General features: G+C 42.9%; 3 protein-coding genes across 3 annotated transcripts in view; 2 read left to right on the top strand and 1 right to left on the bottom strand.

Moving 5' to 3' along the window:
- The window catches only part of LOC306975098 (uncharacterized protein), a gene marked incomplete at both ends in the record, with an annotated part of 221,666 nt that overhangs the window by 137,905 nt on the left and 58,989 nt on the right, over positions 1-24,772 (bottom strand). The gene's annotated exons all lie outside the window — the stretch shown is intronic.
- On the top strand, positions 3,264-7,627 carry LOC306975100 (uncharacterized protein; the record flags this gene model as incomplete). Its single annotated transcript, XM_079572520.1, has 4 exons — positions 3,264-3,643; positions 5,977-6,292; positions 6,383-6,576; positions 7,542-7,627. The coding sequence occupies exons 1-4, from the start codon at positions 3,334-3,336 to the stop codon at positions 7,625-7,627; spliced, it is 906 nt and encodes a 301-aa protein (XP_079428646.1). The 5' UTR covers positions 3,264-3,333.
- LOC306974454 (uncharacterized protein) lies at positions 9,798-14,338 on the top strand (the record flags this gene model as incomplete). The annotated part of the gene is made up of 3 exons (XM_079571705.1): positions 9,798-10,131; positions 12,806-12,926; positions 13,405-14,338. Exons 1-3 carry the CDS (start codon positions 9,849-9,851, stop codon positions 14,336-14,338), a joined length of 1,338 nt encoding a protein of 445 aa, XP_079427831.1. The 5' UTR covers positions 9,798-9,848.

The following is a 24,772-nucleotide window of genomic DNA, read 5'->3' as shown; positions in this document are numbered from 1 at the left end:
CTGGAGGGTCCGACACCTTCATGTTTGGGAGACTCCAGAGGCACCAGCAGCTTCAAACACCTGTCTGCTGCTTTGTAGCATCTGTTCTCTTAATCTGATGTGTTTGTCTGGCAGAAACCGTCCTCATTGTGCCTTTATCTGCAAAAACCGGAGTGTGCTCTGAATCATCCACAAATCTCTATCAGCACGATGATTAGCTTCATCTTTCATGAAATATCGAAGGTTTTCATACCTAGACAAAGGCATTCAACTATTTCACGCTTTTCATCAGCAGAGAGATCCTTTTTCTTTCCCTTATTGCTTGAAAATGATGATCTGCTTAATAAAGTGGAACACCCTGTTTCAGTAGTTTTTCCCTTAACTGGGCTTAACCTGAAAACTAATCATCCCAGGTCTCTGAGATTAATGTCAGTGATTCATAGAGCCCCAGACACGACACCATCCATGAGTTTCATTATTTATTTATTTTTTACCTTTTTGACACAAAAATACAATTTGCATAATCATTTGGAACGCAGTGTAGTGTTTTACAGAACAATGTGAGTAGCACAACACTAACTCCTGTTTCTGTCTGCAGAGAAATGGACCCAGCTCAGCCTCTGCAGACTCCCCGCACACAGGGAAAGACATACAGCTGTGAGGAGTGTGGGAAAGGATTGACTACATCAAAAGGTCTGAAACAACACAAGAGAGTCCACACTGGGGAGAAGCCCTATGAGTGTGGCCAGTGTGGACATGCGTTTGCTTTGTCTAAAACTCTGAAATACCACATGAGGATCCACACTGGAGAGAAGCCCTTCGAGTGTGGCCTGTGTGGACATGCTTTTACTTTGTCTATAGCTCTGAAATACCACATGAGGATCCACACTGGGGAAAAACCATACAAATGTGATGAGTGTGGGAAGACATTCCACTACTCCTCAGGTCTCAGGCAGCACAAGAGAGTCCACAGTGGACAAAAGGCGTACAAGTGTGAGCAGTGTGGGAAAACATTCACTACGTCACAGAGTCTAGAATGTCACCTGAGGATCCACACTGGAGAGAAGCCATACAGCTGTGACCAGTGTGACAAGACCTTTGCTCGGTCATCCGGCCTCAAAGAACACATGAGGATCCACACTGGAGAGAAGCCATACCAGTGTGAGCAGTGTGGTAAGGCCTTTTCTGCGTCATCCCACCTAAAAAAACACAAGAGAATCCACACAGGAGAGAAGCCATACAGCTGTGAGCAGTGTGAGAAGACCTTTGCTCTGTCATCCGGCCTCAAAACACACATGAGGATCCACACTGGAGAGAAGCCCTTTGAGTGTGGCCAGTGTGGACATGTGTTTACTATGTCTGCACATCTGAAAAGTCACATGAGAATCCACACTGGAGAGAAGCCATACAGCTGTGAGCAGTGTGACAAGACTTTCACTCAGTCATTCAGCCTCAAAAAACACATGAGGAGGTACCACTGTGGGGGAAGCCAGCTGTGAGGAGTGTGGACAGACTTTCAGTTATTCATATTGTTGCACCAAGCAGCTCAGAGAATCCCAGACGTTAAATGGACAAACCCTGGAGAGCACAGAGCTGCTGAGGCCGACACTCGGACTACAAATACTGGAACTCCTCAGGGCTGTTCACTTTCCCCCTGGCTCTTCTGAACGCCCAGAAGACAGTGGAGAAGATCGTGGACTTCAGGAAAGACACAGCCCCACCGTCCCCCCTCGCCCTGACAGATTCTCCCACCCCCATCTCCATTGTGGACTCCTTCTGTTCCTGGGCACCACCATAACCCAGGACCTCAAATGGGAGCCAACCATCAGCTCCCTCATCAAGAAGGCCCAGCAGAGGATGTTCTTCCTGCAGCAGCTGATGAAACTTACGCTGCCGACCAAGATGCTGGTGCAGTTCTACACGGCCATCATCGAGTCCATCCTCACCTCCTCCATAAAGGAATAGATATAGTAACTCAGTACAGACTGTAATCTGCTATATTGCACTATGCGGTATGTCCACACTTAGATCCACTACATCACATATCACTGTATCACTTTATACACCATATATCAATTGTGTTTGCCCTACCATATCTTACCTCTTTCTTTTTATCTTAATTATTTTTATATTCTTATGCATGCCCCTAAAACCTTATAGTTTAAAGTTTTATAGCTTATTTTTTATCTAAACTCTGTGTCTCACCGAGAAAAAATACTAGTTTGTGAATCTGTTTACAAACAGTGACAATGAAAACTATTCTGATTCTGATTCAAATGCAATGAAAAGATCATGACATTTTGTTTTTTACAAATAAAGTTTCAATTTTGAGCCTCAGTAGTTTCAACTTTTTGTGAACACACACACTTCATACTAATGTCATACTCGCTACAAAACAAACACACTTTTTAAAATCTGATCAAACAAGACTTTCTACTTATTCTTCACCGACATGTTGTGACCAAAAACAGAAAGTGGTTTGTCCCGAAACGTGAGCCTGAGTCATGAACATCCAGCTGACTCTGATCAGACTTTGTGATGTTAATCCATATGAAAACAAGTTGATCACTGTTTGTGATTTAAAGCTAAAACATACTTTACAACAGAAGCAAAACCAGAGAATATAAAATCACAGCAAGGCATTAAACTGACAACTATCCAATAATATAAGACACCGCTGACAAACAGTTTTCTCCATTTTCTCGTGTCTTTGGCCATTTTTCAACTGGTCTTAACCTCTTACCACCCGTCTAAAACAAATGCATTCTGTCCTCTTTGGCTGTTATATAGGCCTGTGTAACACCTCATTTGAAAGCTAAGACCCACAAAACTGATCTTTTCCTCGCCTTGTTGCTGTGTTGTGTATGTCTTTTTTTTTCTTTCTTTTTTTCCCATTTTTGTCACATTTTTGTTGAGTTTTTGTCACATTTGTTGAGTTTTTGTCACATTTTTGTGTAGTTTTTGTCCCATTTTTGTTGAATTTTTGTCACATTTGTTGAGTTTTTGTTAAGTTTTTGTCACATTTTTGTTGAGTTTTTTTTTCTTTTTTTGTTTAATTTTTGTCACTTTTTTGTTGAATTTTTGTCATGTTTGTTGCGTTTACATCCTTGTTTTCTTCTCATTATTTGTGGCTATTTTGGTGCTTTTTTCCGAAGAAGCTTTTTGATTAGGGTAAAGCCAAACTGGAGAAAATGGGATCCGTTCAGGTGGGAGTTAAGGGGTTAATTAAAACCTATGTAGTTTTATCTTTTACACTGAAAAGTCCAACACCGGAAGTTTGAATGACGCAACGTCCGCCTGACGCAGCCTGTGCGTGTCCTCCGCTGAACGGACTCCGGTTTTAATGCCTTTAAAATGAGCCGTTTGTTCTTTAACGGGGACGAAAGAAAGTACGAGCTTTGGGAAAGTAAATTCTTGGGACACTTGCGGAAACTTGGGCTAAAGGGCGCCATTTTGGACGAGCCAGACGAAGAAGAAGAGGAGAAATACAACGAGGAGAGAAATAAAGAAGCTTATGCGGAGCTTCTTCAAGTGTTGGATGAGAAAAGCCTTTCCCTCGTGAGGAGAGAAGCCACAGACGATGGAAGGAAAGCGCTGAAGATCCTCCGAGAGCTCTACACTGGCTCTACACGGCTCTACACTGGCTCTACACGGCTCTACACTGGTGAGACACAGCCCGGGGTTAGCCTGACCAGACACGGAGCTAACGCTAGCGGCTAGCGTTAGCTTGTTTTGTTCTTTATTTATAATTTTTGTTTAAACTTACAAAATTATAAGAGTGAGATTTGGCAATTGAGAAGATTAACAAATGATAAAAAATTAGTAACATTCAAGTAGCAACAATACGAGCTAACACAGTTGGGGTGCTAGCTAGGTGCTACATCACAGACACAACAACAACAACAATGACCCCGTTTATTGTACCTTTTAGTTTGATACTTCAATAATGAAACACAGAAAATTCAGAACAAATTATTTATAGGAGAAATTGATATCACTAAAAGAACATGTCCTAATAAATACATCAGAAACCTCATCCAGCCTGTGCAGAGTCCGATAGCAACGTTGCACTGGAGCTCAGTATTTGGGGAAGTGGACTGGAGCTGGGCGTGGCTGGTTGGTGAGAAGCTGTGCATCTATAATAAAGTCAAAGAAATCTCATATAAAATCCTACATAACATATACCCTGCAAAAAAAACACTGGAAAGATTCAAACTCGACATAGATTATAAATGCGACTTCTGTCAAACTGAAGAAGAAACCATCATCCACCTGTTTTATCACTGCACATACAGTCACAACCTATGGTTACACGTACAACAACTTATCCAGAACAAAACTGGCCATGTGATCAGCCTCCAGGAGAGTGACATCATGTTTTATTTTGAAAATTCAAAGACTCCCAAAGACCTTTCCCTTCTGATTCAGACTATCATCCACCTGGCCAAATATCACATTCATAAAACTAAGTGGGCACAAACAAAGCCAAATGGACATAATTTCATAAACGAGCCTGTGTACCTGTCTGGTCTTCACGCGTGTCCTCAGTCACGTAAACACAGCGCATTTAGCTTCTCCTCCTCTATACCTCCAAACAAGGTCAAGATAGAAGCTACCAAGCTCTTCCACGTTTTCCCTATTTAAATATGGTTACGTGAAGTGTTCCACTACAAAGTATAATTACACAAAATTAAACAATGTGGATTTTCTAAGCGGATAAAAGGGGGAACTATATTGTAAGGCGTAATAATACCAGGAGTAATTTGGCATTACTGCGCGGATTTTGAACTACTCCTGGTATTATTACGCCTTACAATATAGTTATAGTTAAGTGACACTGATGCAGAGATTATTTCCCGTAGTTTGCTTAGCAGTTATTGCACATGAGTTACTTTATAGTAGTGTTGTTGTACAGCCTGACAGCAGTAGGGATGAAAGACCTGCTCCTTCTGTCACTGAAGGAGCTGCTCAGCTCCTCCACAGTCCTGTGCAGTGGGTGGAAGGTGTTGTCCATGATGCAGGTGAGCTTGGTTAGGCATAAAACAAAATGAAGTTTGGTTCTACTAATGCTACCGTGTTCCAAGTACTCACCATATGCACAGCAAAGCCAAATATATATTCCCTCTTCCAGGATGAAATGTAGTCCTTGTTCACATGTGTCCGCCATAGAAGCTTCTCCTGGTCTGATGTAGGGCATGTGGTCCAAAACGTCAGACTTAATGGTGTAAGAAACTATTAAAAAACTGTGAGCTTTCACTGCTGTGTGGACCCTTACTTTAACCTCTTACTAAAGAGCCTAAAGAACCTAAACCAAATGCATTCTGTCCTCTTTGGCTATTATATAGGCCCGTGTAGCACTTCATTTGAAAACTGATCTTTTTCCTCGCATTGTTGCTGTGTTGTGTCACCTTTTGTATGTCTTTTTTTTCTTTTCTTTTCCATTTTTGTGCCATTTTTGTTGAGTTTTTGTTACTTTTTGTTGAATTTTTGTCACATTTTTGTTGAATTTTTGTCACTTTTTGGTTGAGGCAAGGCAAGGCAACTTTATTTACACCGCGCATTCCGTACACAAGGCAGTTTTTGTGATTTTTTTGTTGAATTTTTGTCTTTTTTTTGTCTTTTTTTTGTCACATTTTTGTTTAATTTTTGTCACATTTTTTTGTTGCGTTTACATCCTTGTTTTCTTCTCATTTTTTGTGTCTGTTTTGGTGCTTTTTTCCCCAAGAAGCTTTTTGATTAGGGTAAAGCCAAACTGGAGAAAATAGGATCCGTTCAGGTGAGAGTTAAAGAGGTTAAATCACTGTATTCTAATTTTGGATCCAGCACGCAGGTTTCACTCAGACACACTAATACACTAAAAGCCTGTCTGTATCATCATCGTCCCCATTTAATCTTCCTCAATAAACCCACTGATCTGTGCCTTCGGAGTTTGCCTTTTCCTTCAGACCGAGGAAGACTTTTTCCCCATCATAATGTATGTCCCTTTGTCTCCTGCAGGTGTCCAGACGCCCTCGCTGAGTCCTGGCCCTGGCCCTGATCTGAAGCAGGAAATCCCAGAGACTCCACAGGTTAAAGAGGAGCCAGAGGAACAGAGCTTTAAACAGGAGCCAGAGGAACAGAGCTTCAAACAGGAGCCAGAGGAACAGAGCTTCAAACAGGAGCCAAAGGAACAGAGCTTCAAACAGGAGCCAGAGGAACAGAGCTTCAAACAGGAGCCAGAGGAACAGAGCTTCAAACAGGAGCCAGAGGAACAGAGCTTCAAACAGGAGCCAGAGGAACAGAGCTTCAAACAGGAGGAAGAGCAGCTGCCAGTGTAGGCTCCACCGCCTCAACCACGACACACTCATTTCACTGACAAATACAACATTACACTTTTAAATCTATGTTTTTAATGATTTTTCAGGTCTGTCCCAGAGTCCAGCGCCGTCTCCGTGAAGAGAGAAGAGTCCGACACTGACAATGACGACGACTGGGAACTATTCAGGTGTTCAACTGCCAAAAGCACAGCTCTGTTCCCCCAAAACAAGGAGACCAGGACCTCTGTGAACCATGAGGGCCTGTCAAGAGCTGAGAGGAAGAAGCACCAGTGCCCATTTTGTAACAAGGGATATGGGACAAAACAGAATTTACAAATTCATATCAGAGTTCACACAGGAGAGAGACCATACAGCTGCTCAGTGTGTGACAAAACATATTCCCTTAATAGTAGTCTAAGTGCACATATGAAAAAGCACACAGGAGGGAGGCCTTACAGCTGCTCATTGTGTAAGGAAACATTTGTCAAAAAGAAGAATCTAGCTGAACATATGGACACACACACAGGAGGGGGCGCTAGTGAGGCAGCCAAGAAGAAACACCAGTGCTCAGTTTGTAACAAGACATTTAAACGTAAAGATGTTTTACAGAATCACATTCGAGTTCACACAGGAGAGAGGCCATTCAGCTGCTCGCTTTGTAATAAAACATATAAACAAAAATATGAGCTCAATGTGCATTTAAAAAGTCACACAGAGCAGCGCTCACACAGCTGTTCAATCTGCAACAAGAAATTTGTACTACTGAGGAGTCTAACGATGCACATGAGGAAGCACACGGGAGAGAGGCCTTACAGCTGTTCAGAGTGCCAGCAAACATATTACCGAAAGGATTCTCTAGCATCACACATGAAACAACACTCGGGAGAGAGACCTTACAGCTGCTGGTTTTGTAACCGGACATTTAAACAAATACATGAGCTCAATACACATTTAGAAACTCACGCGGGGGAGGGGCTACACAGATGTTCAATCTGCAACAAGACATTCGTACAACCGCAGGGTCTTACTATACACATGAGGAAGCACACGGGAGAGAGGCCTTACAGCTGTTCACAGTGCCAGCAAACATTTTACCGAAAGGATTCTCTAACCACACACATGAAGCAACACTCGGGAGAGAGACCTTACAGCTGCTCAGTCTGTAACAAAACCTTTGTCCACGAGAGTGTTTTAAAAAAACACGAGAATTTACACAAGAGACATTAGACAAAGAAATGTATCATTGCTGCTCTGTTGTGTTGAAAGGTCAAAGGTTATCTCGTCTCAGGAATCATAAAATCCCCAGTTTCGAGGAGGTCTTCATGCGCAGTTTTCTACTCGACATGTGGTAGTTCCCATAATTACAAGACCACATGAAGGCAGCATTAACCCCTTAACTCCCACCTGAACCGAGCACATTTTCTCCAGTTTGGCTTTACCCCAATCCAAAAGCTTCTGGAAAAAAGCTGTGAAAATAGCAACGAAACTGAAAACAATGATGGAAATGTGAGAAAAAAGTGAGAAAACATTGACAAAAAAGTGACGAAAAATGGATGAAAAAGTGGCAAAAATGTCACAAAAATGTCGCATGAAATTGACAAAAAAATTGCGAAAAAATGACCAAAAAAATGACAGTTACAAAAATGAGTTGAATACCCAACAAACAATGATGGAAAAACAATCTGATGACGTGAGGAAAAAGATCCTCTCGGTTCAGGCGGGAGTTAAGAGGTTAAAGCACATATTAGAAACCTTCCAGCTGTTTATCTGTTACTGGAGTCATGCATGAATATAAAAGTTACACTTTACTTTGAGCGTTTCAGTGTCTGCATGGGCGGATCGGTACTAAAGGAGTATCTTCTAATAAGCAAATGTAAATATTCTGCAGCTCAACCGTCCCATCCACTTCCTGTCACGTGTTTGGGTCTGGATGTAATAGATCAAAGATCCAAATAGAATATTAAAGAGTTTCAAACCACGGCGCCGGCTAATTTGCTCTGTGTTAACTCAAACACACAACGTTAAATTGGAGATTTGTCTAAAACGTTGTAAACTGAATAGTTATACGATGATTTTAGTGTTTTCTGTCTTATTTTTCCTTTATGTAATATCTTCCACTTCAAATTGGTTAAATAACTCGGTACAATAATACTGTTTATTTTCCATATCATTGATGCAAAATAACCAGTTTATAAATGTATGTTCTGATATGAACGGCATCAATGAAGAAAGGTTTGGTTCTGCCAGTCATTCTGTCAGTGTGAGGTTTTTACTTTACAAATGTTATTGCATCTTTAAATCTTATTCTTTTTTTACTTGTCTGAATTAAAAGAATAAAGAGGAAACTGTTTGTCCTTGTTGGGAGGGTTTTTCTGACTCCACACATGTTGATGAAATGGAAAGAGCTGTGTCAGGTGATGGTGTTCCTCAGGGGTCTGTCCTGGGACCAGCCCTTTTCATAGTCTTTATAAACGATACCACACAGTCTTTTATACTCAAGAGTCTGTCCTTGTTTATTTAAACAGAGCCATGTCTTTGTCGGACCCGTTTTGGGGAGGTTCGTTAAATGCATTTGATTAAATGAGGAAGAATGCACACTTTGCAACCCCTTAACTCCCACCTGAACCGAACACATTTTCTCCAGTTTGGCTTTACCCCAATCCAAAAGCTTCTGGAAAAAAGCTGTGAAAATAGCGATAGAACTGAGACGAAAACAATGATGGAAATGTGACAAAAAAGCGAGAAAACTTTGACAAAAATATGACAAAAAAATGACAAAAAAAGACAAAAATGTGACAAAAAAATGACAAAAAAAGAAAAAAATTTAACAAAAAAAGACAAAAATGTGACAAAAATGTAACAAAAGTCAAATGTGACAAAAAAAGACAAAAATGTAACAAAAATGACAAAAATGTAACAAAAAAGACAAAAATGTAACAAAAAAAAGACAAAAAAGACAAAAAATGTGACAAAAAGAAGACAAAAATGAGTTAAAACCCCCCCAAAAAAGATGGAAAAAATCTGATGACATGAGGAAAAAGATCCATTTAGATGAGTTTTGTAGATCTTAGCTTTCAAATGAGGTGTTACACTGGCCTACAGGATTTGGGTAAAGCTGAACTGGAGAAAATGCTCTCGGTTCAGGCTGGAGTTAAGATGTTAAACAATAATAACTTCTCATCCACAACTTCACATTCATAAGTCGAAGTCAGCTGTTTTGAGGAGTCTCTGTCTGCAGCCTGCAAGACAGAGGCGTGTCGTGAAGTGACGTCACTACACCGAGTTCTGGTATGGATTCTGCGAGCCGTGACCTGTCCTGGGCCCTAATCTTAAAATACTTGCATTGAAACCTCTTGTCGACAGCGGTGACGTCGTGGAGCGTGCATTGCTTTGTGGTGACGTCACTTCACGACACGCCTCTGTCATGCAGGACGCAGACAATTACACACCATCGTCTTTTACACTGAAAAGTCCAACACCGGAAGTCAAACACATGACGCGATGTCCATTTGAGGCTGTTGTTTTTCCTCCACTGACTGTACCAGTTATTGCCGTTTTTTCGTCCTTAAAAAGATGGACGGAGGAAACCGGAGGAGCCGTTTGTTCTTTAACGGGGACGAAAGAAAGTACGAGCTGTGGGAAAGTAAATTCTTGGGACACTTGCGGAAACTTGGGCTAAAGGGCGCCATTTTGGACGAGCCAGACGAAGAAGAGGAGAAATACAACGAAGAGAGAAATAAAGAAGCTTATGCGGAGCTTCTTCAAGTGTTGGATGAGAAAAGCCTTTCCCTCGTGAGGAGAGAAGCCACAGACGATGGAAGGAAAGCGCTGAAGATCCTCCGAGAGCTCTACACTGGTGAGACACAGCCCTAAACTAAAGGATAGTGGAGTTTACAAACTAAAGCTAACCTTACCTTAGCCCTAACCTAAAGGATAGTGGAGTTTACGAACTAAAGCTAACCTTACCTTAGCCCTAACCTTAAGGATAGTGGAGTTTATGAACTAAAGCTAACCTTACCTTAGCCCTAACCTTAAGGATAGTGGAGTTTAGGAACTAAAGCTAACCTTACCTTAGCCCTAAACTTAAGGATAGTGGAGTTTACAAACTAAAGCTAACCTTTCCTTAGCCCTAACCTTAAGGATAGTGGAGTTTACAAACTAAAGCTAACCTTACCTTAGCCCTAAACTTAAGGATAGTGAAGTTTATGAACTAAAGCTAACCTTACCTTAGCCCTAAACTTAAGGATAGTGAAGTTTATGAACTAAAGCTAACCTTACCAGGTGAAAAGTTACGAGAGTTGTAGCTATTATTAGCAATTAACCGGGGGGGAAGGTGAATGGGGGGTTAGCTTGAAATCGCTACACCGGGGTTAGCCTGACACGGAGCTAACAGCACTGTCAGCTAAAGAGAGCATTGTTTGTTGTGTCATTTTAGTTTAAGTTGACAGGATTATAAGAGTCAGAGTCGGGAAGCAAAACAAATCATCCAAAAAATGTATATTCAAGTCCCAACATTGCGAGCTAACACAGATCGGAGGCTAGCTAGCAGCTACTACATCTGAGGCACAATGATAATAAACCCTTTAGTTTGATGCAGCTGCAAATCCCATTAGTCAATCCCTCTATTAACCCCTTAACTCCCACCTGAACCGAGCACATTTTCTCCAGTTTGGCTTTACCCCAATCCAAAAGCTTCTGGAAAAAAGCAACAAAACTGAGACGAAAACAATGATGGAAATGTGACAAGAAAGTGAGAAAACATTGACAAAAAAGTGACGAAAAATTGATGAAAAAGTGGCAAAAATGTCACAAGAAATTGACAAAAATGTGACCAAAAAATGACAAACATACGGCCCGCCCCCTGCCCTGTAAAGCACACATCCCAGAGTATGTAAAGTCTCTAGGGTGTCCAGACATTTCTCACTGAGGGCCACATACAGACAAATATACAAACAACCCAGTAGAGGTCATACATGTAACTTCACCTCTGTTGTGTTAACGTTAGCAAATTCAACAAAACTAAATTAAAGATAATTGTGCTTTTAATTGAATGTGCTTAAAGTAAAAAACATCTCTCTTAAGGGATTTTCATTTATTTTTAACAAAAGACAAAAAGTAATCCACCAGCACAGACTGTAATGTATGTACAGTGTTGAAACATGTTGAAACTAAATATTTTCCTCCCCTGACTTTTTCCAGCCAGGAATGAGCCCAGACCTGTTCACCCCCCCGCCTCTAAAATCCTGCGCTGTCACTCAGAAAGGTCACGGACGAGCTTAATATAGAAGCTGCAGTTACGCGTTACCACCACCGCGTGTGGAGTGAATGAATAATGACTATGTAGCACTTTGAGGAACTTGAGACACAGGCTTGTAAAGTGCAATACAAGTGTGAGCCGGTGTTATTGATGAAGCGACAGTAAAGTTGGGGCTTGGACCAAATCACAGCTGAAATGTTCTTTATTATGTGTTAAAATGAGTTTGACACCCCCGCAATAAACTCAAGGATGAAATGTTGAAAGATAACGGCCCAGAGTTTTTAATTTCCTGATCCATATGCAGGACAGGCTGATGTTCACAGACAGGAAACAACAACAAGCCCAATAGATATTAGACATGAAATGAAAACACAAAATAACAATATTCCATTAATAGGTTAAAAGTGAAAAGCAGTGTAGAGTTAAAGAGTTTGATGTCAAAAATGTGCATTGTTAGTATGTTTGTTTTTATCTTTTTACCTGAGTATGTACAGCAAAGTTTATTAACCCCTTAACTCCCACCTGAACCGAGCACATTTTCTCCAGTTTGGCTTTACCCCAATCCAAAAGCTTCTGGAAAAAAGGTGAGAAAATAGCAACAAATAGACGAAAACAATGATGGAAATGTGACGAAAAAGTGAGGAAAAATTGATGAAAAAGTGTCACAAATGTCACAAAAAATTGACGAAAATTTACAAAAATGTGATAAAAATGTGACAAAAAATGACACAAAAAGTGACAAAAAATTGACGGAAAAAGGACAAAAAATTGACAAAAATGTGATTTAAAAAAAATCGACACAAAAATGTGACAAAAATGACAAAAAAAAAGGAAGAAAAAAAGTTACAAAAATGTTACAAAAATTAGTTGAGAAATCCCCCCAAAAAATGATGGAAAAAAAATCTGACTTGAGGAAAAAGATCCATTTAGATGAGCTTTGTAGATCTTAGCTTTCAAATTAGGCGTTACACTGGCCTACAGGATTTGGGTAAAGCTGAACTGGAGAAAATGCTCTCGGTTCAGGCGGGAGTTAAGAGGTTAATATACATTTCTATCGGGGTTTTTTTCTGTTTTACACACACAGACAAGCTGTTGGTGTAATATTGTGTATGATCATCTCCATGTACTTGTATCTGCTTCTCCTCCACTGATCTGTACCTTTGCCTTTTCCTTCTGACCGAGGAAGGCTCAGTTGACGAGTAATTTGTAAAATCTTCAAAACATTAGTGTTTTTTTTTCCTCATCATATTGTATTTCCTACTGTCTCCTGCAGGTGTCCAGACGCCCTCGCTGAGTCCTGGCCTTGATCTGAAGCAGGAAATACCAAAGACTCCACAGATTAAAGAGGAGGAAGAGGAGCAGAGCATCAAACAGGAGGAAGAGGAGCTGCCAGTGTAGGATCCACCTCTTTACACATGTCACACTCACATCACACTTTAACCTCTTAACTCCCACCTGAACGGATCCCATTTCCTCCAGTTTGGCTTTACCCTAATCAAAAAGCTTCTTGGGAAAAAAGCACCAAAATAGCCACAAAAAATGAGAAGAAAACACGGATGTAAACGCGACAAAGATGTGACAAAAACTGAACAAAAACTGAACAAAAATGTGACAAAAATTAAACAAAAATATGACACAAATTTTACACAAATTTTACAAAAAAATTACAAAAATTCAACAAAAATTCAACAAAAATGTGACAAAAATGGAAAAAAAAGAAGGAAAGAAAAAACATACAAAAGGTGACTCAACACAGCAACAACGCGAGGAAAAAGATCAGTTGTGGGTCTTAGCTTTCAAATGAGGTGTTACACAGGCCTATAGCCAAAGAGGACAGAATGCACTTGGTTAAATTTATGTCTTTTTTTTCAGTTCTGTCCCAGAGTCCAGCGCTGTCTGTGTGAAGAGAGATGAGTCTTCAATGCTCCAACAAAGACAAACTGAGCACCGAGAGGAAACGCAGTCAGAGCACGTCCGCTCAGAGACGGAGGGACAAACTGAGCACTCGTCTGACACTGACGATGACGACGACTGGGAACCGTCCAGCGCTCCAGCTGCAAGAAGCACCGGCCTGTTCCCCAAATACACGTCTGCCCCAGAGCCCAGCGCCTCTGTGCACGAGGAGGACCTGTCAGGAGCTGAGGAGAAGAAGCACCAGTGCCCTTTTTGTCAAAAGACATTTGTGACGAATCAGGTTTTAGAAAGGCACATTCGAGTTCACACAGGAGAGAGACCTTACAGCTGCGCAGTCTGTGGGAAAACATTTGCCCAAAGCAGCACTCTCTCGACTCATAAGAGGATCCACTCCGGGGCTGAGGGGAAAAAGCACCAGTGCTCGATTTGTAAACAGAGATTTAGTCAGAAAAATGTTTTGCAAAACCACATTCGACTTCACACAGGAGAGAGGCCATACAGCTGTTCAATCTGTAACAAAACATTCATCCAACAGACTAATCTAACCATACACATGAGGAAGCACTCAGGAGAGAGGGCTTACAGCTGTTCACTGTGTGAGAAAACATTTTACCAAAACTATTATTTAAGTTTGCACATGAAGTATCACTTAGCAGACAGACCTTACAGTTGTTCATCCTGTAAGAAAACCTTTGTTGAAAAGAAGAATCTAATGAAACACATGAAATGTCACTCGGGAGAGAGACCTTTCAGTTGTGCAGTCTGTAATAAAACCTTTATCCGTAAGGATGACCTCAAAAAACATGGGAATGTTCACAGCAGGGAAGCCTCACAAACAGATCAGTTTGCAAAGGCGTTTCTCAAACCGAGCACACCTGAAATCCATGAATGAAGTTTGTGAGCAAATACTCTGAGAAGCACAAGGACTAGAACCTTCAGCCGTCGACCTGTTGCTGCTGGATCTTTGTACGACTTTACTTGGAGCGTCTTGGTGTCGGGATGGGCGAATCGATACCAAAGGAGTGAAATATAAATGTAAAACGTACGGCAGCAAAAGAGCTCAACCCACAACATCCACTTCTAAACACCAAACGTGCGTCCACGCCCCATCTGCCTCTCGTTGGACGCCAAACAACGCCGCTTCACATACTTCACACTCGCGACAAACGCCTGTTTGCTGGTGCGTGAAGTTTTGCAAGCGTCAGACATAGGAGGCGTGTCTGGCCACCGGTTGTTGACTCAGGGCGCACTCACACTTGACATCCGAACCTGCCACTCTCTAGCTCGTTTAAGGAAAGGCCTGGATGCCCCGAACGGCCCGTGCTCACACTTACACAAACGAACCGAGCCGTGGCCGAGCACGAGGAGTTGTTTACAAGTGCACGTGAGCAGCAGCAGCGCAACATAATGCGGAAGAAAAAAAACCTAAACAGCTGAAATAATGTCTACGATGAGCCCTGTCAAATCTCTTCACTCCACTTTTCTTTGCATTTTACTACAGTTTAACAAAAAGGGCTGTTGTGAATATAATAGTCAATTTTAATAAAGCAGAGAAATAGAGAAGTGCGCGTCCCTCTGTCCCGCTCAGCTGAGGCGGGGGGTGGAGCAGCACCTGCCGCCCTGAGCCTTTCTTTGGAGTCATATACAGCCTTCAAAAAAGGCTACGAGAACAGAAGATATGACGCTCAGTTTATGTCATTCATTGCTGCTTCGGCCACTGGTTAAACAGCTTTATGTTGGTGAACTCCTGAAGTCTGCGCTTTACGTTACGACAAAGCACTTCACACGAACGCGCACCAAAATCACAAGTGATAAAAGCACCCGCAGGTTTTATCTGTTCCACTAAAGCCTGCGGCCAAACCGGGTACAGTAGCAGAGAAGCTCGGACACAGGGCGGGAGAAGCGCAGCCGCTCCCGTAAAGTCAGCCCGAGACGTGCGTGAAGCGGCCAGGGCATCGGGAGTGAGCAGCCGGGGAGACGAGCGGTATGTGGCCGGGGGTCCGGGGAGCTGCCCGGAAGCGAAGCGGTCGGGGGCCGGGGAGACGAGAGCGAGGCAGCCGCTGCTCTGTTTGATAAATACAGCCTTTTCTCACTGTTTTACGTGACAAATGCACCCGCCCATACAACCGCCGTTTGTATCCGTGCGTGTGCGCAAACACGAGCAACCGAGCCGCGCTCCGCCCCCCTCCTCTATTCCTTTACCGCGACGATCAACTTGTCCTCCATGTTGCAGGTAACAGGTGACGCCTGAGCCCAGTCAGCATCCCTGATTGGTTAACAAGGCGTAAATGAACGCACGTGTAGATTGGATTACTTGAGTGCATGAAGCAGTGGGCGTGGCCTCCCTGTTCGCTCACCGCGCTGTTCTCCCTGGCTTTGATGCGCGTCTTTCCTCATCCGCTCGCGTTTGCTACGCTTAATACGCGCGGACAGCTTTGCTTGCATTTCGGAGCGCGTTGAAGCGCCTCTACATAGGGTTAACATGGAAGTTGGAGGCGTGGACGCTTTTGGTGTATACGCACCTTTAAGGTCTGGACGTACAAGATAAAATATCAAAATTAAATATTACAAATTTTCAAACCACGGCGCCGGCTAATCAGCTCTGTGCTACTAAAACACACAAGGTACTGGAGATTTGTGTGGGTAGGGGGTTTTCTATCTTGTTCTTTCTTTATGTAAAATCTTCCACATACAATTTGTTAAATAACTAGTTACAATAATGCAATTTTCCATCCATCCATTTTCTTCCGCTTCATCCGGGGTCGGGTCGCGGGGGCAGCGTCTCAGCAGAGATGCCCAGACTTCCCAATCCACACACACCTCCTCCAGCTGCCATGTCCCACTAGGACATGCCTGGAACACCTCCCGCGGGAGGCCCAGACACCCTGCGAAGGAAACTCATTTCGGCCGCTTGTATTCGCGATCTCGTCCTTTTGGTCATGACCCAAATCTCATGACCATAGGTGAGGGCGGGAACGTAGATCGATCGGTAAATCGAGAGCTTTGCCCCGACTCAGCTCCCTCTTCACCACGACAGACCGATACAGCGACCGCATCACTGCTGACGCCGCACCGATCCGTCTGTCGATCTCACGCTCCATCCGTCCCTCACTGAGAACAAGACCCCGAGATACTTGAACTCCTCCACTTGAGGCAAGGACTCCCCACTGACCTGAAGAGGGGAAGCACCTTTTTCCGGTGGAGAACCATGGCCTCAGATTTGGAGGTGCTGATCCTCATCCCGGCCGCTACACACTCGGCTGCAAACCGCCCCAGAGCAGCTGAAGGTCCCGGTTCGTTGACGCCAACAGAACAACATCATCCGCAAACAGCAGAGATGAGATCCTGAGGCTCCCAAACCGGACGCCCTCCGGCCCCTGGCTGCGCCTAGAAATTCTGTCCATAAAAGTAATGAACAGAACCGATGACAAAGGGCAGCCCTGGCGGAGACCAACACGCACCGGGAACAGGTCTGACTTACTGCCGGCAATGTGAACCAAGCTCCTGCTGCTTATACAGGGAACGGACAGCCCTTAGCAGAGGGCCCCGGACCCCATACTCCCGGAGCACCCCCCACAGGGCACCACGAGGGCCCCGGACCCCATACTCCCGGAGCCCCCCCACAGGGCTATACCCTAATGCAATTTTATTTTCCATATTAGTCATGCAAAATAACAATATAAATGTATATTGATTTATGATATGAACAGTAACAATCATGAAAGGTGTGGTGAGAGGTTTATATGTTACAAATAATAATTGCATTTAATATTTGATCATTCAATGTTTTGTTTTTACTTGCTTGAATTAAAAGAATAAAGAGGAAACAATGTATGTTTTTCTGACTGGTTTATTCCACACATGTTTATCTGTGGAAGAAATGGAAAGAGCTGCGACAGGTGAAGTTGAACCTAATCTTCCGAACATTATTTGTTGCATCCCAACATGTTTATTGGCATATTTCACTACTTGCAGGGTCACTTTCACAAGAATGCTAAAAAAAACTCGCCTCCAAGTTCATGAAATTGATACAAATGCTTTAAAATGAGACCTACAGTGTTTCCCCCACAAATGTCTGAGTTTACAATATGCTTAAGGAAGACAAAACACATTTAATTCTACAACTAGAAAAGAAATCAGGTAAAGCTCCTTTAATGAATGAGAGTGAAATCAGCGCTGTTTTGTTGGACCAGTCATCATCATCAACCTTTATTGCAGACTCGAGGTCCAGTTAAGTGACAGTGTGAGAGTTACATGTAGAAATCACACATTCTGCAAACTCCAGGTCAAATGCAGACGACGCCATTTACATCACTGAGCGGAGAGTAAACAGCTGCAGATACATGGACATTTAAATATTTGTTTATTAATGGAAAGCCCCTTGAGATGTAGCATCTCAGTTTCGAGGGGGTCCACAAAACAGTCAGACAGAAAACAGAAATGGCACTAACAGCAGTTTGCCCAGTTTACAAGCAACAAAACAAACAAAACAATCATAAGAGAAACCACAACAAAACAGTTACTCAACACAATTCCAACTAACATGACACAGAGAAGACAAACAGAAATGCTCCATCAACCGCCCTCCTCCCTCCAATCCAGATCATAACATATTTGCTAGGGTTTGCATACGGTATAAATATTATAAAATATGAAGATAACAATTACAAGAAGATTAAAATAAAATAACAAAAATAAAAAATAAAAAGAAGCTATTTAAAACAGAGACAAGGAGTCTTAAGATAGATAAATAAAGATGCTCGAAACCTAGTGAAAGATGTTAAGGATCTTACTGAGACTTATTGAGCCTATTCCACTCTGATGGAGCCTTATAGCAAAAGGCTCTACGTCCAACCTCTTTGTAGATTAAGGGCACAACAAATGAAATGCACTGAGTTCTTCTCAAAGAGTATGAAAATGTTGCAGGAGTTGGCAGTTGTTTTAAATATAGGGGGGAATCAAAATAAATGCATTTAAATATAAGTCAAATCCAATGATATTGACGTCTATTGCATGGTTAAGTTTTCCAAATAATTCACAATGATGTGTTCGATATGGACATGTAAGTATAAATCTGCAAAGAGAGTTGAACAGCGTGTTTAACGGTTTTAGGTGTTGCTCAAATGTATTTTGGTAAATTATATCTGCATAATCAGTGCTAGGTAAAATTAACTGCATCAAACCTGCAACAAACCAGATGCCCCAGGACTACCATCCCAAACTCCAACAAATTTAGATCAACAATTTTAAGATACATTAATATAAAACAATCAATAAACACTCCAAACAAGATAAAAATGTGTATAAGGATGAACAGAACAAAGGAAGACTGGTGGAGTGCCCATTCTTTGAGAGCCACTGCAAAATATAAAATATATTGTAAAATATAATGTAATCATGTAAATATATGGTCAAATATAATGTAAAACATAATATGGAATTGATGCAAAATATGTCAAGGACTTGTATGTCTTGTCTTTGTGTTTGTGATTTTGGTATTATTGTGTTATTTATGTTTTCTTTTATTCAATGTCTACTGTGACTGTGTCTATGTCTGAGGTGAATGAATGAATACATAAAAAAACCCAAAAAAAACAAAATTAACTGCATAATTATTCTTTTTCTGACTGCTTGGGTAAAGCAATTGACAGATTGAAAGCTAGGGTTCATAGTGGAATAGGTTCGTCTTATAATGTAGTCAATGCACGGTTTAATTTTAATTCTGGGTCAAGCCACAGTCCTAGATATTTTACAGATTCTACATTAAGAATGCTTGCTCCGTCTTTAAATTGAATGGAGTCTTTGTGTCTTTCGATCAGAGCGACACACCCAGAGCTTTACATTCACAGGTCAGAGGTGTGAACTGTCCTCTGTGGGCACCTGATGGAGGAACAATAAAGCAGGAACAATGAGCTGAAAAGAGCAGGGGTGGGAGGGGCTGTTTGTACAGTAAACAGCAGAGGCTTCATCCACACAGGCGAGAGAGTCTTCCTTTGGGGAGGGGCTTTCGATGCATTTACTAAGTCTGGAAGTCTGAAAAGTCACATGAGGATCCACACGGGAGAGCGGCCGTACAGCTGTGAGCAGTGTGAGGAGACCTTTAATCGCTCATCCATTCTCAAAGAACACATGAGGATGCATACTGGTGGAAAGGATTACAGCTCCCAGTTCTTGGGTGGCACAAAAGAGATGGACTAAAGCCGTACAAGTGTGAGCAGTGTGGGAAAACATTCAGTCTGTGGAAGTTTCAAATATGACCAAAAAACTCCCGGAGAGCAGCGGATCTTGTCCAGAGCCAGATGTATTAACAAGAACAACAATCAGGAGAGCACAGATTCAGAGAGGCAACATGCTGCATTCAGAGCACTTCCCATGTCTCGCTCAAGTCCCAGTTCCCCACCCAAAGCATTGAGATTCACATATCATTATATAGTTGTGACAGCCCTTGTATGCGTAGTCATTCAAATAGTTAACGTTCTGTCCTTGTGTCTCAAAACATAGTGTACATAGTTTAGTGTCTGACATTTTATCTCCTCAAACAGAAGCAAAACTAGACAAAGCAAAAGCACAAAGTCATCAAACTGGTCACCAACCAATAATATAAGACACAACTGACAAACAGCTCCGTTAGACACCGATCTGCAGAAGGAAGTTTATGTTACAAACTGGTGTAATAAGCAGGTTTTTTCTCTATACCAGGTCAATGCAGATGCTTTACATTCACAGGTCAGAGGTGTGAACTGGCCTGTCCTCAAGGGGGGAGGTGAAGGAGGGATCCTTAGGGGAGGAGCTGTCGACACAGAGCTATAAAAACCTGTGTGAGCTGAGAGGACATTTGCAAACACAGGAAGAGCCACAAAGACGACGCATCGGAGGAAATATCCAGGACTCACAGAGAAGCTGCTGCTCCAGGAGTCGGTCTGCACAGGTGACTCAGACACACTCACGTCAGCGAGGTTTAGACTGGACTTTCTTTTAAGAACAGATGTGTTGCTGATTCACAGTGAGCTGACGGGGGAGGGGGGGGGGATACTGTGTGTGTGAGAACAGAGGGAGGGGGAGGGTCACACCAGGTCAAACTACATGTAGTGTTTTACAGAATAACTGTGCTAACTCCTGTTTCTGTCTGCAGAGAAATGGACCCAGCTCAGCCTCTGCAGACTCCCCGCACACAGGGAAAGACATACAGCTGTGAGGAGTGTGGGAAAGGATTAACTACATCAGAAAGTCTGAAACAACACAAGAGAATCCACACTGGAGAGAAGCCCTATGAGTGTGGCCTGTGTGGACATGCGTTTACTCTGTCTGGAGGTCTGAAAAATCACATGAGGATCCACACTGGAGAGAAGCCGTACAGCTGTGAGCAGTGTGAGAAGAGCTTTGGTCAGTCATCCAACCTCAAAAAACACATGAGGATCCACACTGGGGAAAAAACATACAGCTGTGGTGAGTGTGGGAAGACATTTCGTCAGCTCTTTGATCTCAGGCAGCACAAGAGAGTCCATGATGGACTAAAGCCGTACAACTGTGAGCAGTGTGGGAGAGCATTCAGTCAGTCATCGGCTCTTGAACGTCACATGAGGATCCACACTGGAGGGAAGCCATACAGATGTGAGCAGTGTGGGAAGACCTTTTCTCAGTCATGCAACTTCAAAACACACATGAGGATCCACACTGGAGAGAAGCCATATGAGTGTGAGCAGTGTGGAAACGTTTTTACTCAGTCCTCAAGCCTCAAAACACACATGAAGAGGTACCACAGTGGGGAAAACCAGCTGTGAGGAGTGTGGATAGACCTTCAGTTATTCTATTGTTTCACCGAGCAGCTCAGAGACTCCCAGACGTTAAAGGGACAAACACTGAAGAACTGCTGAGGCGGGTCATGTGACACTGGACTCACAGACTTCAGAAGGGCGGGTCAAATGCAGAGATCATGACATGTTTGTGTACTTCACACAGACTTATTCAGTCGACTCTATTTCAAACTAATGTTTTGTAAATGCTGCTGTTTGTTTGTTTGCTCTCGGAGGCTCCACAGCACGACTGGAAAAATACGCAGTGGACTGATGGACCCAAAGTTGAATAGTTTAGGAGGAACACACAAGGTCATGTGTAGAGGAAAAATGGAACAGCACAGCGGCATCTAAACCCTGTCCTCACTGTGGAGTCTGAGGAGCATCAGGGGGTGGGGCTGTTCTGTCACATGGGGGGCTGGCGGAGGAAGTGGAGGAAGTGGAGCAAGCTGAGCGGCGGATAGAGACTTTTCCCACTGGGTCTGAGCGCGGTGTTTGCGGTTTTCCCAGGCGGACAAAACGTAGGGGAAGCTGCTGAGCTCCTGAAGGCCCTGGGCGAGGACTGTCCATGTACATCCAATTCTGATTGGCTGAAAATTCTGTCAGTCACTCTGAGTGTCAATCATGAGGCCTGACAACTCAGAGCCTGTAGAATCTGTGGAGCGGCCCCTCAGGAGGAGCAGCTCATGTGTTTAAGGCACTTTTTGAGTAGGAAATAACAGTTACACCTCAACTTTTAGTGCAGCATCTGGAAGCCTCCAAAAGCCACGCGCGACTGCGGTTCATAGACTTCTCCTCGGCCTTCAATACAATCCAGCCCTACCTACTGGCAGAGAAGCTGATTTCTCTTTTTCATTTGGATTTTAATCTTGGCTGGATTGTGAACTTCCTGTCACTCAGATCACAGTGTGTAAGAGTGAATGGGGTTGTGTCCTCCAAAATGCTCTCCTCCACTGGATCTCCTCAAGGCTGCGTCTTATCGTCTTTGCTTTTTATTTTATACACCAACGACTGCAGAAGTGGGAACAGGCATCTTCTGACATGTGCAGATGACACCGTCATTGTGAGTCTTTTAACAAACATGGACCTGTCGCTGATGATTTTATGGATTGGTGTGAACAGTTTCATTTGTCTATCAATGTGTCAAAGACCAAGGACATGTTGATACATTTCCGCAAGGCGCCCCCTAGTGGCACCAACACTGTGATCCAGGGAAAACTGGTTGAAGCAGTCTCCGAATACAAGTACCTCGGGACTGTTATTGACAAGGACTTACGCTTTGAGTCTAACACTGACGCCATCTGCAAAAAGCCCAACAGATAATGGAGTGTCCGGACCATCCGCTCTTTAAGGAGTTTAACCAATTCCCCTCCGGACGCAGGCTAAGAATGCCCTGTACTCGAACTCGTCGGGCCTCTTTTATTCCAGAGGATAAATGATGATAAATGTTGCTCAGTGAAGCTGCTGCAAATGAGGCTTTATCTGATCCGATGATGCTGTGACTGTATGATCTTTGTCCCAAACACAATTGTTGTCTCACTGTGTTTTCTTGTTTGTTTTTGCTTTATTATGTGTGGACTCCTGCTGCATAATCATTTCCTTCGGGACAGTAATAAAGTTGAACCTTAAACCTTGAACAATACCAATATAATGGACTGTACATTATATAAATAAATCAGAAATTAAATATACTATTAAGACATTTTACACTCTTTTCTTTCTTCATTTGGTCAGGGCCAGCAGAGAAGGCCCTGCTGGCCCTGATGCTGCACCACTGGATTCTAACGGGACTTCAAACGTCCCAAGAACCTCTTACCACCCAACTAAACCGAATGTGTAACACCTCATTTGAAAGCTAAGACCCCCAAAACTGATCTTTTTCCTTGTTGCTGTGTTGTGTCACCTTTTTTATGTTTTTTTTGTCACATTTTTGCTAAGTTTTTGTAATTTTTTTGTTGAGTTTTTGTTACTTTTTTGTTGCATTTACATCCGTTTAAAGCATTTTCAGTACATTGACTGGCTCCAGAGCCTGTCAATCAAGCTCTGGAGCTCTGTGGAGGCTCCGCCCACCCCACGAGCGCAGGGCTTCCCGCCTTTTTGCCCTTTTAAGGAACAGGCTGCGTAGGAGGAGACAGAGGCCATTAAGGTTCACACAGGACTCGGGACCTTTTTCAAAGAATGGGGCTGAATGAGACCCACTCAAATCAAATCAAATTTATTTATATAGCACATTTCAAACCAAAGTGCTTCACAAAAGGTCTACAGTACAGAAAATATATACAATAATAATAAACAAAACAGCAAAGCACGAACAGCTCAGATTTGGCCAGTTCTGTGCTAGACAGTGTTAAAAGCTTTTGCATATAAGCAACGATTTAAACTGGTCCAGTGTCTGAGCAGCTCTGATGTGGAGAGGCAGCTCTGATGTGGAGGCAGCTCTGATGTGGAGAGGCAGATCTGATGTGGAGAGGCAGCTCTGATGTGGAGGCAGCTCTGATGTGGAGAGGCAGCTCTGATGTGGAGGCAGCTCTGATGTGGAGAGGCAGCTCTGATGTGGAGAGGCAGCTCTGATGTGGAGAGGCAGCTCTGATGTGGAGAGGCAGCTCTGATGTGGAGAGGCAGCTCTGATGTGGAGAGGCAGCTCATTCCACAGTTTTGGAGCTGCAACAGAGAAAGCCTCGTCCCCTTTGGTCACATACTTGGAGCGAGGAACCTCTAAAAGCAGCAGATCAGCAGATCTCAGAACAGGGGTGTCATGAGACAAATACCGTAAATGCTGTAATATAGGCCGGGGCCTTTATTTACTCAAGGGCATCTGGGACCAGGCCTTTATTGGAACCAGGCCACAATTAGAGACAGGCCTTTATTTCTATTTGAGCAAAACGGACGACCAGGAAAACAAAGAAAAATGAGATTTGTGTCCATTTGCACCTAAAATATTAGGTTTATTTATTAATTAACTTTTAATTTATTTTAAGATGGGACAGTGCATATTAATTAACATGAGCCCTCAAAGTCCACATGTAAATATGCCAGAGTTAGCCACAATGGCTAATTTTCATCTGTAGTGCCAGGGCAGGTTGCTGTCTTCAGAACAGCAAGCACAACAGACATGAACAAAAGACAAGATAAAATGGTTAGTAAAAAGACAGTGAAGGTTCTCAGTGTTGGGATGTTCCTGATGTTCCAGGTGTGAGCCGCCCTCACTGAAAAGCTCAACTGACCAAAAGATGTTTTCCTGAAAGGAACGGCACAGTCTCCACTGCTTTGGGCTCGTGTGCCCACACTGTCTGCTAGGTGGATGAATTCCTGCAGAGGGGGCGGGGCCAGTCCATGCAGTATTCAATAAACCAGTACAATGTCGTGAAACCGTATCATATACCCCCAAGTAAAACAATTATATTTTGAGAGAACATGGCAATGATGGTAAGAGTTATGCTTTTGATCCAAAACCTTGAGTGATGCTTATAAACTCTCTCCACTGTAGTGTTGTTTTACTTGTTTGACTCCATGTCGTCAGACAGTAGCGAATG

The sequence above is a fragment of the Gobius niger genome (assembly GCF_951799975.1).
Source record: "Gobius niger genome assembly, chromosome: 15".
Lineage (NCBI taxonomy): Eukaryota > Metazoa > Chordata > Actinopteri > Gobiiformes > Gobiidae > Gobius > Gobius niger.
The sequence above is the reverse complement of the archived record's forward strand: the minus strand, read 5'-3'. Positions and strand labels throughout refer to the sequence as shown.